This window comes from Glycine max, chromosome 20 (genome assembly GCF_000004515.6).
Source record: "Glycine max cultivar Williams 82 chromosome 20, Glycine_max_v4.0, whole genome shotgun sequence".
In the NCBI taxonomy this organism is placed as follows: domain Eukaryota; kingdom Viridiplantae; phylum Streptophyta; class Magnoliopsida; order Fabales; family Fabaceae; genus Glycine; species Glycine max.
The window spans coordinates 16800951-16819144 of NC_038256.2; the positions used below are offsets into that span (position 1 = coordinate 16800951).

At 37.6% G+C, this 18194-nt stretch overlaps 1 protein-coding gene across 1 annotated transcript; it reads right to left on the reverse strand.

The window, feature by feature from the left end:
- Positions 1-2644: 2644 nt before the first annotated feature.
- On the reverse strand, positions 2645-17516 carry LOC100780271 (nucleobase-ascorbate transporter 1). Its single transcript, XM_003555618.5, has 14 exons — positions 17287-17516; positions 15304-15401; positions 6806-6982; positions 6064-6164; positions 5904-5979; positions 5362-5421; positions 5082-5269; positions 4898-4994; positions 4270-4356; positions 4011-4069; positions 3817-3908; positions 3563-3640; positions 3329-3489; positions 2645-3059 (listed from the first exon to the last, which is right to left on the reverse strand). Exons 1-14 carry the CDS (start codon positions 17360-17362, stop codon positions 2847-2849), a joined length of 1563 nt encoding a protein of 520 aa, XP_003555666.1. The 5' UTR covers positions 17363-17516; the 3' UTR covers positions 2645-2846.
- Between the last annotated feature and the right edge of the window lie 678 nt (positions 17517-18194).

The window sequence follows — 18194 nt, forward strand, 5'->3', positions numbered from 1 at the left end:
GATTTTAAAAGCTTTTAACTGAATTTACAATGTTCCAATTGATTTCAAAATGGTGTAATCAATTACAAGATATTGGTAATCGATTACCAGTGCATCTGAACGTTGGAATTCAAATTCAATTGTGAAGAGTCACATCCTTTCATAAAAAGCTTTGTGTAATAGATTAAAAGGATTTGGTAATCGATTATCAGTGACAAGTTTTGAACAAAAATCAAAAGATGTAACTCTTCCAATGGTTTTCAGGTTTTTCTAAAGGTTATAACTCTTCCAATAGTTTTCTTGACCAGACTTGAAGAGTCTATAAAAGCAATACCTTGATTTGCATTTGTAGAGAACTCATAACACTTACAACCTTTACAAACAACTTTTCCACATATTCTTTTACAACCTTTGAATCTCTTTGAACATCTTCTTCTTCTTCTTCCTTTGAAAAAGCTTTCTAAAGTTTTCTGGTTTTCTAAACCTTGAAAACAGAAGTGTGCTATATTTTTTATTCTTTTTTCCCTTTGCCAAAAAGAATTCGCCAAGGACTAACCGCCTAAATTCTTTTTGTGTCTCTCTTCTCCCTTTTCCAAAAGAACGAAGGACTAACCGCCTGAATTCTTTTGTGCCTCCCTTCTCCCTTGTCAAAGAATTCAAAACGACACAGTTTGAGAATTCTTTTGATTCTTCCCTTTCCCATAAACAAAAGATTTCAAAGGACTAACCGCCTGAGAATTCTTTTGTTTCCCCCTTCACAAAGTTTCGAAGGACTAACCGCCTAAGAACTTTGTCTTAACACATTGGAGGGTACATCCTTTGTGGTACAAGTAGAGGGCACATCTACTTGGGTTGTTGTAACTGAGAACAAGAGAGGGTACATCTCTTGTGGATCAATTCTAGTGGAGAGTACATCCACTAGGTTGTTCAAAGAGAACAAGGGAGGGTACATCCCTTTGGATCTCTGCTTGTAAAGGTTTTTACAAGGTTGAAAAGAAATCTCAAGGACCGCAGGTCGCTTGGGGACTAGATGTAGGCACGGGTTGTTGTCAAACCAGTATAAAACTCTTGTGTTTATCTTCTTCTTCCCTACACTCTTTAATTTCCGCTGTGCACTTTAATTATTGCTTTTACTTTTGGTTAAGTTTATATTTCTATTCTTTACTTTCTTAACATTATAGTAAAAGCCTAAGAAGGGTAGATTTTTAATTAGTAAAGGTTCAGTAATAATTAATTCAACCCCCCCCCCATTCTTAATTATTCCGAGGCCACTTGATTCAACACCAAGGCTCTTGTAATCAATTACCAGGCAGTATAATCGATTACTAGAAGACAATTTTGAAAAATAGTTGTTAAAAAGGGTTTTGAACTTGAATTTTGAACCTATAATCGATTATCAAATGTTTGTAATCGATTACCAGCAACGGAACACTTGAAATTCAAATTCAAAAGTCATGACTCTTCAAAAAATATAACTGTGTAATCAATTACCATAAACCTCTAATCGATTACGAGTGAAAAATTCAAAAAAAAAAAAAAAAAGCTTTTTGAAAAGACATATCTCTTCAAACCATTTTGAAAAGGCACAGGGCGTGGCCGAATCAGTATAAATCGAGTTTGGATTTCTCTCTTCCCTTGTCTCATTTATTTTATTGCAATCAATTTTATCTTACTCATTTAAAAGAAAATTGTTAAATTGATTGTTTCTTCTTCTTTTTCTTCTGCATTCTAAGCCTATCATTTAAAAGGAGGGTTAAAGCTTGTTAGTGGGAAAATTGTGAAACTTAATTCACCTCTTAAGTTATTAAGACCACTTGTCCAACATAAAGTAATTTAAATAATAATTTGTAATTAAAAAAATATAAAATTATTTTACATTGTCTGCCTTAAAACCATAGTTGTAAAACACAATTTGGCCCAACCGGTTGGACACCAATACGTTGGACACTGGTACCCGGTGGCCGAACCAAATCAGTTCCACTATTGGATCGGTCATACAATTAACCCGGGATGACTATCAGATTCCGATTGAACCGGTCCGACCCGACTGATTTTACAAAAAAAAAAAAATAGACCACCTCTACGATATCATTTTAATATCTCATTATTATCAATTGTTATTTTGGATTTCAGAGTATGGATAAATTTTTCTTACTCAAATAATTTTAGTTATATACTTATATATAATAAATACATATATAATTTTAAATTTTTAATATATATCGAGTTAAATCATACCAATTACTGACCCACCGATTAAATTACTCACCCACTACCTCAATCGACTCAATCGAATCAATGAATAGACTGCTTTCACAACCATGCTTTAAACTCTAAAAACATACTATCTATTATTGCATTTTTTTTAAAAAAATTGTGTAACAGTTTTACTTTTTATTGGTGGCCCTCTTTATTTTATAGAATATTGAATACAATTAAAAAATTCAAACAAGTTTCCTCTTTACTTTATAGAATACTGAAAATAATTTTCGCCGCCCCTAATTTGATGCTTAACTTGTGCAAACTTACAAAGATAGAAAAACTCATACAGTAAAATGACTAAATTGAATTCTAGACATAGAAGTTAATACTCATAAATAGGAATATTTAATTTTGCTTCTACTTCGAAGAACGTTGCCAACATGGTAGCCACACACAAAGGAAATGGAGAAAAGTTTACTTTATTGAATCTACACAGCATAGTCCCAAATGCTTTACAATCCTCTGTTGGACCATGGTTTTAGGTGGTCAGCAAAAAAAATTGGGTGATGGTAAAGGAAGAATAGCATTTGTTAGTCATGACGAATTCTGGCATGTGCAACTCAAAGAAAACCTAATCTTCTACCCTGGCTGGCTCTCATTTTCCATCAAGTAGGTGGGAAGAACCTGTTGAGATTGAACGGCAAAGTATAGAATTCTTCATTTCTGTTATCTCCTCTAAATGTTCTAAACTTCACCCACCATGGCATCCCTCGGTCTTTTTTTGACCTTTCGACCTCCAGAGTGTTGTCAAGGAACACTGCCACAATCAAACCTACTGTTGCCGGCGATGAGAATATGGTGTTCAAGAAAGCATTGAACTGCAATTACCAAAAAGTAGAATCAACAGCATTTAGACTAAATTACTAATTCAAGCAATGACAGTCAAATTAGTGAGGAAAAATGTTGTGTTGTGATCATTAACTTTCCAAGTTACTGTAATTAGGAAAATGATTTATCCTAGATTCCTAGTTATAGTAACTAGACAAGCCTAAATCATTGTCTTAATTACAATAACTATGAAAGCTATAGATTATAACAAATCTCTCATTACAAATGTACAAGCTCATGGCTGTTAAGGAACACTCACCCATCCAGCATTAGTATGAACAGGACCATGATGTGAACTGGTCCAATATTGACTGAAAAATTGAGGAACAGATATTCCAAGGAACAGTGTGAGCCCTGTGATAATAAGGTTTCTCATAGAGTTCATGTTTGTGAACTGAAGAAATGATATGCCAACTGCAGCTGATGAACATGGAAAAGTATTAGTGAATAGAGAGGAACTGGAACAACTTAACAATACAATCTCACTACGTACCAACAAGGCCAAAGAGAACACAGTACAATGCAGCAAATATTGGGAAGGGTATGGATGCAAACACAGCTCCAAACTTTCCTGCACATAACCGAAGTGAAACAAAGCAGCAGACTTAAGCAAAGCTGCTCTCTTTTTTTCTCATAGCATACTGTTACCATAAAAGCCAAAACAGCTTTGATTGATCAAGTGATTAGGAACTGGATTGCTTTTAGTGTAGTCAAAACTTGTGTTTGAAACATCAATAGAGTACTGACCTAAAGTAGAGAAGAATATCATAAAACCAGCAGAAATTTGAACAACTCGGCGACTTCCAACTCGGGTTAGGCCAAGGAGTCCCGCATTTTCCCTAGGATAACCAACAATAATGCTCATCATGCTACCATAGAAAGATATAAAGGTCGTATACAGGGAGAAACTTGTACTAGCAATTCACTTGAGGGAAACTTACACAGAAACAGTCGAACCCGTCCCTGTTCCATAGAGACCGTCAAGTAAGATACCAATTCCCTAAAATAAATAAACAGAATACACTCTCAGACACATCTATAACTATTATTATTTATTAGTATTAGTATTAATATGAATGTTGATTAAGTCACAGTATTAATATCTTAACAGTATCCAATTTAATGAATAATGAACAAGTATAACCTTATGCAATTCCATTGTAGTAACCACTGTTTGAGCTAACAACAAAGTAAACTTACCTGCCAACCGATGCCTCGACTCAACACATAAGCAGGAGGTGGAGTGGCAATTGCCAAACGAGATGCTGCCTTATATGCACCAGTAGACTGCATGAGAAGTGCATGATCAAGCCATTGTTGGAAATTCACCAAAATGGAGGGGGGGGGGGGGGGGGGGGGTGGAGGAAGTATTGCTTTGCCTCTTTTAATCATGGATGGAGAAAAAGACTTTACAACAACTTACGCAAGTTTCAACATGAGAATACTGTCATACTGTAGTTACAGAAGCAATAAAAATAAGAGTAAATTACACTTGCACCCCCTAAGCTTTTCTCAAATTACTTTTTTTTTCTATTCCTTAACTAACCCTCCTTTATGTTTGAAAACATTAGACTGACACCCCCCCATTATATGTTATTAGACTGACACCCCTCGATATGCTACTCCCCCTACAAGGAAGTGATCGTAATGGTTAAAAATGCAGGGGGTGCTTGTGTAATTACACGAAACCTCAGGGGTGGCTAGTGTAATTTAGTCTAAAAATAATATACAGGTGAATATAATAAAGTTCTGAAGTTGAGCCAGAACAAAACCCCAATAACAGTTGTCTTGCTAGACTAGTGAGAAGTGGGAAGGGAACAACAGATACCTCCACCATTGATACAATAACTGCAGACATCATTGCAAATGAATGACCAGCAGAAAATGTTGGTGGACCCCATTGGAGAGGGTATGGGAACATGAACCTATTAGCATTAAGAAAAAAATAAATAAACTGAGAACTCAGCAAAACTAATACTAATCAGACGATACAAAATTAGTATTTGATGTACCATGGGGCAGTAGATATTAGATTAGCTCTGTCTGTGCGACAACTGTTCTGTGTTATGGTGGGTCTATGCCGATAAGCTCCACTGGCAGTCAAAATGACAGAGTATATCCAAACGATTGTGACACAAATCAAAACTGGGAAACGTTCAAAGATAGGAGTGTCTCTAAACGGTCTCACATGCTTTAGATACTGCAATTTACACCAAATTAGTTTGTCTGAAGGAAAAAAAATTAATTAATTACTTGATTAACACTACATTCTGGTTACACTAAACCACTTACTTGTGACAACCCAACAACCAACAACAGCATTGGTATGCCAATTTCTACACAGTTCCCCAACTGAAACAAAAAGTAATAGAGAAAATTATGTGAAATAGTATGGAAATATTGTTTTCATCGAGCAATAGGGAGCTTGGTTAATCAAATGGTTTTTCTAAAGAAAATTATCCACATTAGTGTCAGTAGACAAATTATGCAATATTAAATACTCCAGAAAGGCAATCTAGATTAAGACCTTTTACCCCAAAAGAAAATGAAAAAGAACCCCACTAAATGAAGCCCTCAATTTTAGAAGCTAAAAGCAGATATCAAAACTTCAACATAGAAAATTTACTGTCATTTAAAATAACTGACAACTTCAGGAGATGGATTTAAGATATGTTCCAGAATTATATTTTTATTTTTTTTGTCATACAGATTAAGCTTTCTTCTAGATGATATTGATAACATGATTGAAATTCAAATAGTCATGTCATTAGATCGGAGTTCATTCTGAGATTGCTTATGAGCATGACAAATAAAATAGATTGAGCCACACCTACCGCAGGAAATCCTTGTTGAATTAACCCTAATCCAACCAATCCAACTACAGGTGCCATGCCAAGAGGACTGAAAAATCTGGAGAAATTCATATAGTAGTAAATGCTTGAGCATTGTTTTGTTAATTTCAATTTTCAAACACGTTACATGCAACTAGAATACCTTGAGAAGAGACCCCATACTTGGCTGTAACCCAGGACTATCTGAATGCTTGAGGCTACGATTAGAGCTCCTTGTATAGCTCGCATTGTTTGTAAAAATCTCTGCAAACCAATCAGATTGCAAGATCTCTTTCAATACCCTACCAAATAAGAAAGTATTTTAAGTGCATTTCTAAGAAAACTTAAATAATCTTATAGCAGATCCCTAAATTATTTAAGGCTGCCAATATCATCTATCAAACATCTAGTTCAAATGTCAGTGCGAGTTAAACTTTAAACCAGAAAATTTATTAAATATTTTGAGACTAAAGTCAAGTTTAAAGATTTGGGACTTACCTAGTACCATGATGCACAAAACCATGGGACCCTACAAGTCATCTACAACTTCATAATGTGCATACAATGAAGTTCATAAATACTAGCAAGTGATTTTCTAGTTGATCAATAATTAGCATATCTGCAACTAAAATCCTCCTATTTTCCCTTTAAATTAATTATTGACGGAAGTTTGTCGAAAATATTAAATCCTGGCTTCTATGGCCTTTTAGTTTCCTGAAAATGCATTCAGAGCATATCCATCATCCATCACATATCCAGAACTCATGGAGAGAGAGAGAGTACAGAAAAATTATCGGTGCATTGATGCTTTTTGATCAGTTGATTAATGCTAAGAATCAAAAGGCCGATATTTAAATTTTATGTTCTTCAAAATGTACAAAAATGAATAGGAGCAGGAAACTTACTTCATGAGGATCATTGATTCGTTGCAATGAGGAGTCACTAATAATATGAGCAATTGGAATTACATATGCAAATGAACCTCCAACTACAGCAGGAAGTCTTGTTCCAAAAAGTGCTTGGAGAAGTGTGTTAATACCAGCTACAAAAAGCAGTGTCTGTATTACTTGTGCCTTGTCACCCTATTTAAACAAGAAACCAAAACACTAACAACTAAAATCAGCATCAAATTGAAAAGCAACACAAGTGATTTCACATGAATTTACAGATCCTGCTAAAGAACATGATAGGTATCAACTATCAGTAGGAGCAATAACAGATAAGGAAGTAAGACCGAAATGGATAAGCATAAACAAAACGAGAGCAATTGGTCCCCCAAGCTTGAGAAAGATTCTCAGAGCTCCCAATTCTATTTCCAATTCCAGCATGATCCTTACAATTCCTCACTCCCAATATAACAAAAACATTATTCTTACTCTCTCCTCTAACTAATTTCCACTAATAAAAGGTATTAGGCCTTAGGTGGTTTGGGCCTTCGAGAATATGTCTTAAAGGGCCTATTTCATTTGGAAACTAAATTCCTATCAATAACATCCCCTATGAAATTTGCCTTGTCCTCAAGGCAGAAACTGGGAAATTTGTCCTTGATGGAAGTTGCCACTTCCCAAGATGCCTCTTCCACTGCTTGCGATATCCAAAGACTGAGCCATTCCTCCACCAGTACCACGAGTGGCAACTATAGCTTCTGGACTGGGGACCTTAGTTTCACCAACTTCCAATCCTAGAGGCAAAGAACTCACAGAAGAACCACTATTCACTGATCGTTTGAGCTGGGAAACATGAAAAACTGGATGAATGGGAGCTGAATCCAAAAGCTTTAGTTTGTAAGCCACTTCTCCAACCAGAAAAAGGAGTTGGAAAGGTCCAAAGTAGTGTGGGAACCATTTTGGATTGCTTCAACAGGCAACAGAAACTGTTGCCTATGTGATTGAAGCTTCACGTACACCCAATCTCCAACCTCATAAATGACATGTCAGCGACGGGCGTTAGCATACTTCTTCATTGTTTGTTGGGCTCTACTCAAATGGAACTTGAGTTGACGAAGAGCCTCATCCCAATCAATGAGTATCGTAGCCAAAAAATCCACCAAGGTTTCCCCATTCAAATAATGAAGCACAGATGGAGGGGATTGGCCAAACACAACCTCAAATGGGGATTTTCCTGTTGCAAAATGTGAAGAGGTGTTATACCAAAACTCGGCCTACGACAACTACAAATCCCATTTGGAAGGTTGCTCTGAAGCAAAACAATGAATGAAGGTCTCCAAACACCGATTGACCACCTCCATTTGGCCATTGGTCAGGGGGTGGTATAAGTTGTACTCATTCTCAACACAGTGCCCTAGAGATGAAACAATTCAGTCCAGAATTTGCTGAGAAACAGAGGGTCTTTATCACTGATGATGGATTTGGGGAATCCATGAAGTTTGGCTACATCCTTAATGAAAGCTCCAGCTATTGTTTCACATTGTGTAAGGATGTTTCAAGGAGAGGAAGTGAGCAAATTTAGATAATTGGTCTACCACCACCAAAATCACATCATAGCCTTGTGAGCTAGGTAAACCGATTATGAAATCCATGGAGATGTCCTCCCAAACGATGTATGGAATCGGAATAGGTTGGAGCAAACCTATAGTGGACATGGCTTGGTATTTGTTATGCTGGCAAACATCACACTGGCAAATATAGTCCATAATGGATGCCTTCATCCCTTTCCAGAAGAAAGAGGAAGCTAGCCTCTTATGTGTAACACCCCTAATTGTCAACTTCTCGATAACTCTCACACTACGATACTTCGCATGGAGGCACTTCAATCAACTCCTCGTTGGTCAGAACCCTCCGTAGGTAGACATTCCTAGACCTCAACAATTATTCCTAACTGCTTTTAGATCAATGATTGCCCCCACAAACCAACACAAGACTTTTCAGCGTACTTTGTCCCCATTCACACGCTTTTCGGGAAACTTCTTAAAAGGTCACCCATCCCATAACTACTCCAAGCCAAGCATGCTTAACTATGAAGTTCTTAACTGATGAGCTACCAAAAAGTATATGCATCTTGTTGGTATAGGTAGTATCAATTAATTCCTTTAAGTCATCTTCAATTGCACAGTCCCATACCTATATAGTCTTTGGATCCCTCTCATTCTGGTGTGATTCGATCGGGGTATTGTATGCCCACCAGCTTCCGCCTGGTTCGTCCTCGAACCACACTGTACTAGGAAAGAGCTCTACTCTAATACCATTTGTAACATCCCTGATTTTTTACTTCTTCCGGTGACACTTTACTCATCATCCTTGTTGGTCAGAACTCTTCACTGGTTAGAACCATCCATAGGTAGTCCTTTTAGAGACCTCGACAATTTGCTTCAGCTACTTTCAGTTCAATGACTGTCCCCACAAACCAACATGGGACTTTTCAGTGTGCTTTGTCCTCACCCACATGCTTTTTGGAAAACTTCCCAGAAGATCACTCATCCTATAACTACTCCAAGCCCAACACGCTTAACTGTGGAGTTCTTATGTGATAAGCTATAAAAGTAAATGCATCTTGTTGGTATAGGTAGTACCAATTAATTCCTTTAAGTCATCCTCAACTACACAGACTCATACTTGTACAGTCTTTGGATCCCTCTCATTCTAGTGTGATTCGATCGGAGTGTTACATTATGGGTCTTGGTAAAACCCGAATGCCCTCCTGTGACTGTATCGTGAAACTCATCCCTAAGTGTAGGAATCAAGGCTAAAAATTTGGGAAACATTAAACAACCTTTAAAGAATACTAGCCCATCATGAAGGACATAGTGGGAGTTGGCATCAAAATTAGACTGCAAAGTGCTACTCAACTGAACCAAGTTGGGATCCTTCTAGACTTCTGCACATATTATGGGGAAATCCACACAATAGAAATTGATTGAGATGGTGTGAAGTTCAAAAACGGGGTGTCGACAGGATAAAGAATTCGCAGCCTTATTGTCAGGGCCTAGCTTGTAGATGACTTCGAGTTGAAACCCCATGAGCTTGAATAACCAACATTGTTGGTCTGTGGTGGTGAGTCACTGCTGGAGAAGATGGTGCAGAATACAATGGTCAATATACACCTTGAAGCTCCTCCCTAATAGAATTGGAGAGAGAGAGAGAGAGAGAGAGATTGAGATTGAGGAAGATATTATTATTCAACCCAAGTGTTGAAAGGTTACATGTTCAAATTATATAGAGGTCAATTAAAATAACCGAACTAACTGTCTAACTAATTACAGTTAGTTAGTTACAACAGTTGTACTAACAGCTATCAGTGATAACACTAGGAAAAAAAATACACCCATCAGAGTAGGTATACTCTAATACCCCCCAGAAGCTCATGAGGGGGGTTGGCTAAAAGTTTCTGAAGCACTCTGAACTTGGCTCTGCAGACAGAAAAGGTGAAAGGTGTGAGAGCTTTGGTGAGGATGTTTTTACACTGGCCAACAGCAAGAATGTGAACCACTAGAACCAGATTGGTGAGCACCAGATAGGATATGCTTAGGAGGCCTAAATAGATGGTTTTTATAGATTAGGTAATCTAGATATTATCCTTGTGATGTCATTTGGTTTTATTTTAATTTCCTAAAATACTAGATGGTGACACATGCATGTATGGTTGTCATTCATTAGGGTTATTATATAATGTAAGGTTTGCACCTATTGAGGTATCAATGAAGAAATCTGAAATTTATCTTGTTTATCTCTTTATAGCTCTTCTCTAGTCTTTTATGGTGTTTTATTAGGAGTAGAAGTAGAGTAGCTTCTTGCTTCCTAACAGCACCTTTTCTTGAACAAAAAACAGGTCCAACTCCATGTGTTTGGTTCGAGAATGAAGAACTGGATTATGAGCCAAGGCCACTATGCTAGTGTTGTCACAAAGAATGACAGGAGAGGCATGAGAGACCTTGAGTTCAAAGAGAAGAGACAAAATCCAAGTAACTTCTACTACAAATAAGGCCATGCTCCTATACTCTAACTCTGAGCTGGACCATGCAACAACAGTCTGCTTCTTAGACCACCAGGAGATCAAGTTTGGACTAAGAATGATAGCTACACCAGATGTGGACCTCCTATCATCAGGATCGGAGGCCCAATCTACATCACAGTATGCATGAATGAGAAAGGGATTCTTGGTAGAAATGAGCTAAAATTGCAATCCCCAAGATATGGTGCCTTTAAGATATCTAAGGATCCTTTTGACTGTGGCCCAGTGCTGTTCAGTGGGTTTAGACATGTACTGGCACACCTTGTTCACTGAAAAACAGATTTCTGGTCTAGTGATTGTGACATACTGAAGAGCCCCAACCACTGACCTATAGAGTGTAAGATCAAAGAATCCTCAGAACCAGTCTTAGTGAGTTTGCAGCCTCCAACCATAGGAGAAGAAATAGGATGTGCTTCTTCCATGTTGGTTTAGGAAAGTAAATCCCTTATGTATCTGGATTGGGTGAAGATAAGAGACCTATTAGGCTGAGATGAAACCTCTATTCCCAAACACTATTCCAGCTGACCCAAATCCTTTAGAGAAAATGCAGGATTCAACTTTGAAACAAGAGACATTATAAGGCTGAAATTATTTCCAGAATTGATAATATCATCAACATAGACTAGTATATAAGCTGCTTCAGAGTAAACAAAGAGAGAGGGATCACACTTGCTGGAGGAAAATTTTAAATGAAGAGTTGCTTTGAGCTTGTCAAACCAAGCTCTGGGGGCTTGTTTTAAGCCATTAATGGCTTTGTGAAGTCTTCACACAAGCTGTTTGTTGGAGGACTCAGCCTGGAGGTTGAGTCATGAATTCCTCTTGAAGAATTCCATTGAGGAAAGCATTGTTGACATCCAGCTGCTGTAGTGGTCAGTTATATGTGAGAGTGAGAGAATTAACCTGATTGTGACAGGTCTAATGGCAGGGGAAAAGGTTTCATTGTAGTCATATCCTAGCTGTTGGTAAAAGCCCTTGGCAACGAGCCTGGTTTTGTACTTATTTACTTGCAGCCAATGCCTTTCCTGGAAGGGGGTCCAGGGGCAAGTCAACTAAGATCCAAGTGCCATTTCTGAGCAGTGCATCATACTCGACCTTCATTGCTGCAAGCCAAGTTAGGTTTGAAAGGGCAGATTTGATGGTTTTGGGTTCAAGGTGAGTGAGAAGTAATGTTGGATTAAGCCTTGGCTTAACAATTCCAGACTTGGCACAGGTACACATTGAGTGAACATTGTCAAGTATCAACTATAAGTAGGAGCAATAACAGTGTTAAATATATATATTGTAGAGAGCTGTATTGTGTAGACAGCTGTGTAGGTAAAAGGCTGTTTTGAGTGTGTGTGTGAGGTTGAGTGTGTATTAAGTTTTATGTGTTGTCATGTTGAGTGTGAGGGAAGCTGAGTATCTAATCCTTATCCAAAGGCAGCTTATCTCCTCTCTCTCTTTCTGTTTTATATATAAATATACAAGCAGTGGCTGAGAAATAAAAAAAATAAAAAGATAGCTCAGCACTTCTCTATTGTATTGTGTAACTCAAATTTCTCAGCAATGTAGTCACTTCATTTTCAACATGGTATCAGAGCAGGAACGATCCCGTTCTGACCTGCTCTGGCCGCCAGCCGTCGTCCTCCGTCCGCTGTCCGCCGCCGCCGCTGCCACCTCCGGCCGCTGTCTGCCGTCGTCAAATTTTCCGGCGAAACCAGGGTTGTGTGCGCCTCGAGGTGCGCGACCCACCCCTGCAAGTCACGTGAGCAGCAGCGCCACCACGCGCCACCACAGCAACGCATCATTTCCAGCGCGTGAAGCCCATGTGCCGCCTTCCAACCGTCGGAATGTCACCGGACCACCTCCAGTCACTTCGTCGGCCAGTCCTGGGTACAGTCCAGCCCTTGTTTTTTTAATTTTGACCACCTGGAACGTGTCAGCCTCGTGTTCCCTCCTTTTTTCTCTATTAGGGTTTCGTCTCTTTGGTCAGAAATGACTTCTTCCGGCCCTGTGTACCCAGTTTTAACAGCTTTGTAGTCTCCTTCTGGGCACATTTCAGTCCCTGTTTTCGGTATTGATAGCTTGATAGTTCCAGCCCTTGTGTTCCCTTCTCCTTCTCCATTAGGGCTTCGTCTTTTGACCAGAAATGGCTACTTCCGGTCCTGTGTTTTCCTTCTCTGCTGTCAGCCACTGTCTCTACTGGGCAGGTGTGATCATCTTCCGCTGTTTTTGCTGCTTCTCGTCGTCTACCATTGTCAGTCACCATCGTTGTCTGCTCAAACCTCCTCTTTTGGCCCTTCCTCTTTGTCTTCAGAACTGTGGCATGTTCTGGTCCTGTTTAAGGCTTCTTTTAGTTTGTCTCTCTTAACCCTTTGTTGTGCAGCTCCATTGTCTCATGTCCTTCTATTTATCTGTTGTGTGGTCTGCTGATTAATATAGCTGTCCCCAGGGTTCGATCTGGTCAAGAACCCTACTTTAGGTCATTTGTTGATCCTGTTGTCTAGCAACTTCTTGCTTGTCTTTGTCCTTGAAGTAATTGTTGTCCTTGGGGTTCAATCTGGTCACGAACCCTACTTTAGGTCATTTGTTGATCCTGTTGTCCAGCAACTTCTTCCTTGTCTCTGTCCTTGAAGTAATTGCTGTCCTTGGGGTTCAATCTAGTCAAGAACCTCTACTATTAAAAAAAAAAGTCATTAAGTTTCTATCCATGGTGGTTAAGCATTGATGTCAAGCTTCTACCATGGATGATTAAACATTGTTGTGTTGCTTCTTCCTTTATAGTGGTTAAGCATTCAAAAATTGTGTTTTTCTTCTGTCTTGAGTGGTTAAGCACCATGTTTAGCTTCTGCTCTTGATGGTTAAGCTTTGGTTTGCTTCTACCTTTTAGGTGGTTAAGTGTGTTTGCTTCTGTTAAGTGGTTAAGCATTGTGTTGTGGCTTCTACTTAATGGTTCAACATATTCCAATTGTCTTTGAATGTTTTTCAGTCATTTTCAATCTGCTGCCAATGTGTTTCCGGCATGTTTCATTGTCTATTTTTCTACTTGTATTGTTCATCCCAAGCTGGAAGTGTTGACTCCACCTTCCATCTCGTGAGGGGGAGTGTGTTGTCTCCTAATCAGTACTAATCACTTTGAAGTCCAGCCCTGCAGCAAGTGCAGCTTTTGTTTCTGGGAATTTGTTGTTTCCTTCTTCAAGTCCTGCCACATCTTTTGAACTTGGCACCCCTGCTTCCTCTTCGGTGGTCTACTCTGTTAGCTCCAATGTGGTCCAAGTTCTACTTTAGTTGGCAGCCCACTAAGTCTGCATTTGGTTCCACATTTAGTACATCATCGTCATCCACTGTGTTTGTTACTTCTGCCAGTTCTCCAGTGCATCAACTCCTCAATTTTCATTTACTCCGGCAGCAGCAGCCTCTACCTCCACACAAGCCAGCAACCTGCCCCAGTTCAATCAAATTTTGTATTTGGGAGCATCAACTCCATCAGGAGGCAGTCCTTTCCAGTTTGGTGGTGCAGCTTGAGATGCTTCAGTTCATGTTCCAAGCTTGGAGCATTTAATTTATATGCTCCAGCTTGAGGGGGAGTGTTAAATATATATATTGTAGAGAGCTGTATTGTGTAGACAGCTGTGTAGGTAAAAGGCTGTTTTGAGTGTGTGTGAGGTTGAGTGTGTATTAAGTTTTATGTGTTGTCATGTTGAGTGTGAGGGAAGCTGAGTATCTAATCCTTATCCAAAGGCAGCTTATCTCCTCTCTCTCTTTCTGTTTTATATATAAATATACAAGCAGTGGCTGAGAAATAAAAAAAATAAAAAGATAGCTCAGCACTTCTCTATTGTATTGTGTAACTCAAATTTCTCAGCAATGCAGTCACTTCATTTTCAACAAACAGATAAGGAAGTAAGACAGAAATAGATAAGCATAAACAAAATGAAAGCAATTGGTCCCCCAAGCTTGAGAAAGATTCTCAGAGCTCCCAATTCTATTTCCAATTCTCCCAATTCTATTTCCAATTCCAGCCTGATCCTTACAATTCCTCACTCCTCCCAATATAACCGAAACATTATTCTAACTGTCTCTCCTCTAACTAACTTCCACTAACAAAAGGTATCGGGCCTTAGGTGGTTTGGGCCTTCCAGAATATGTCTTAAAGGGCCTATTCCATTTGGAAAATAAATTCCTGGAAGAACATCCCTTCCAAAATATTAACAAGCAAAAAGAAAAAAGTGCTTAGAATAAAAATGGAGAAAAAAGTTAAAACCTAGAAAACCAAATGTTGAAGTGAGACACAATGGATTGGATGAATATTATAATGATCCTATCTATATCAGAACCAATGCATATCTGAGTGGCTCTTTGTGGATGGAGGACATCAAAACTAACGACAAACATTTAAGGTAATAGAGAGGAAGTTGAATGGAAGAAATAACACAAGGACAGAAATTCAACTTACAGAACTTCCTCCCATAGCTGGAACAAGCATTGAAGGGATCATCACACTTGTGCCAAGCATCAATATGTAATTTTGAAATGCTAATAGGATGGTTTCAGCTGCAATACAAGTCATTCACAATGAGGGAAGACAAAAAAGTAATAGATAATTGTTTCTTAATGTCACGCCTAACAGACTAACAATAGAATGTAAAAGAATCACCCCTGACATTAGATTTTAACTTTCAAAATACACCCTTTAAACCATGCAGAACATCAGATTGATAATTGGTTTCTCTTGAAATGAAGCAATATCACAATTCACAACATTGGAATTAAAACACTGGAGAAATTGTTTGCAAACTTCTACTCAAAAATTAAGGATTAGTTTTCAAAATGTAAAGTGGCACTATAGACTCACTTCTCAAGAACAACATATCATGAGCCTTAATAGACACCACCTTGTTGGTGACATAGATATTGATATCATATCAATACTTCTTAACATGTTGAAATTTGAAGACGTTTAAAATCTACTAATCTGTCTTTTAAAATTTAATCATATCATACTTCTCATAGAACCAGCATAAAACTTTAATCTTCATTTCTTTAGCAAAGGACCAAAGGAAAGAAAAACATGTATTTCATCCTCAACAAGAAAACTAAATAAAAAGGAGCTTAGTATGAGTGTACCAACTGTTTAAAATTCAGCTCGGAAATGGATCTCAATTCTATCATTTAGTGAATTAGCAAATAGCAGGAGAGGGTCCTCAGAGAGAAAGACACAAAATTCTTTTGTACAAAATTGTAATAATCAATGGTGGGTCCCGCCACAGTAAAAATTTGTAGCTTCTTTCCTCATAACTATTGAGTAAAAGGAGAGGATTCAAATTCCCAGGACATTACTGCCCCCCATAAGGTCGTGAACATTAAAATCATTAAATATTTTCAATTTCATCATAACAAGAGTGACTAGATCCTTCAGTTCTTTAGACAGAGAACTGATAGCATACCAGCACCAAGAACCAGAAGAACTGCTAAGAGACCACCAGGATGGGATGAATTCGTTCACTAATCAAGCAGAAGGGCAATTTCGGAACTTACCATATTCTGGAGGATCCTTCAGTTCTTTAGACAGAGAACCCAGAACATAAACACTGGTGGGGCCATTACTTTTAAGACGTTGTTACTCGAGAAGTAGTAGAAACTAGAAAGTGCTCTAAAATGACAGGGAAAAATGGTAACTACCATATAATGCTATGATGGCTAGCTTTATTTTGCTATGGTCATTACTTATTACTGTTTCATAGCTAAAAAGAAGTAGAAATTATAATGTAATGCACGTCTAATAAAAAAAACTGAACATCAATGAAAGAATTTGTTTTTTTAAATTAAAAAAAAAAACCTCCTGAGAAAACATAGCCAAACAGAAAGGAGAACAAGTTTTTTTTAAAAAAAAAAAAAAAACTAACAGAAAAGTGCAGAGTCCCACTCTATCTCAACAACAACAACAATATAAAAATTTGAACTTTAAGTCCACATTTTCGGGACCAACGTAACAGCTTAGTCTCTCTTGTTACAAAACGTGCAGTAACATATCACTGAAAATCCCAACACAGGAAGGAGCTTTAATTCAAGTAAAGCAAAGAACTTCTATTATTTCTTCAGTCCATTTGAGTATTTGTTTTTTTATATACTAAAGGGAAGTAACTTGCCATTAGGAAAGATAAAAGCCAAATAAATGGTCATGTGTTCCAAAATAGAAAACTTAAAATAGTTAACATGGGCACGCTCTTTTTTCTATATTAGAGGAGAGTATGGAAAAGCACATTAGAAACTAAAAATAAGAATAAGAAAATGTAAAATGAGGAGTGAAAAAAGTAAGTTTGAAAGAAGAGTGAGACTCCTAAGCCTTTGTTTGTGTTGTGCATGAGTGTAGATTATGGAAAGTGGAAAACAAAACAAATAAACAAACCCAAATGAGAGAGAAACAGGAATAAGGTACCCCATGGAGGATTCGAGTCTATGCAGTACTCAAGGTCCTGAAGCTGTTCCATAGGTGGATGAGTAATGTCAGCCATTGTTGAAGCTTCTTCAGAGAAAGAAAAGAGTTTCAAGGAAGAAAGAAACAACCACGGATGAAAAAGAAAACCAAAGGAAGAAAGGACGAAGCAGAGAAGAAGAGTTCAGAACAAAGTAAAGTGCAGATAATAAAGTGAACTACTAAAGCATGAATATTTAATTTTTACTTTAATGTAGTATATGAGAAAGAAAGTGTAACGCCCTCTTTCTCTTCTGTGTTCTGTCATCTTTTTTATTAATTGTTTTTTCAATTTGAAACGGTGGTGATTTACCGAACTACCCCATCAACTTAATTCAACGAGAAGTTAGGTGGGCTCCACAAATTCGGAGCTGGGTCAATGTAGCAATGATGTTGGGAATTTCTCAATGTGAAGTGACCAAAATGTTTTTCATTTAAAAATTAAAAAACATTCTCCCTCACTCTTTGTTTATGCTGCTGTTCTCCTTCGTTCTTGGTTCTTCGTCTCGCGTTGTCAAGAGCTTGCCCTTAGTGTCGTCGTTTGCTCATTGCCGCCACTCCTCACCACTTTTGTCATTGTCGCCCTGAGTGTTTTTAACTTTATTATTTTTGTTTGTTTCAAGATTACTGTGATTCCATTGTAGTAATTGGGAATGCATATGAATTGTAAATCTGTAAGATTTATACAGATTTTTAATTCATATAATTAATTATTTTATAATTTTTAAATAATAATTGAATAAAATTTTATTATTTAAAAATAATTAATATTTTTGTTGTATATTTTTAATGTATTTTTATTTAATTAATTATATTTTTAACGTTGTTTTTTAATAAATAATTTATTTAATAAATAAATAATTTAAGAATTT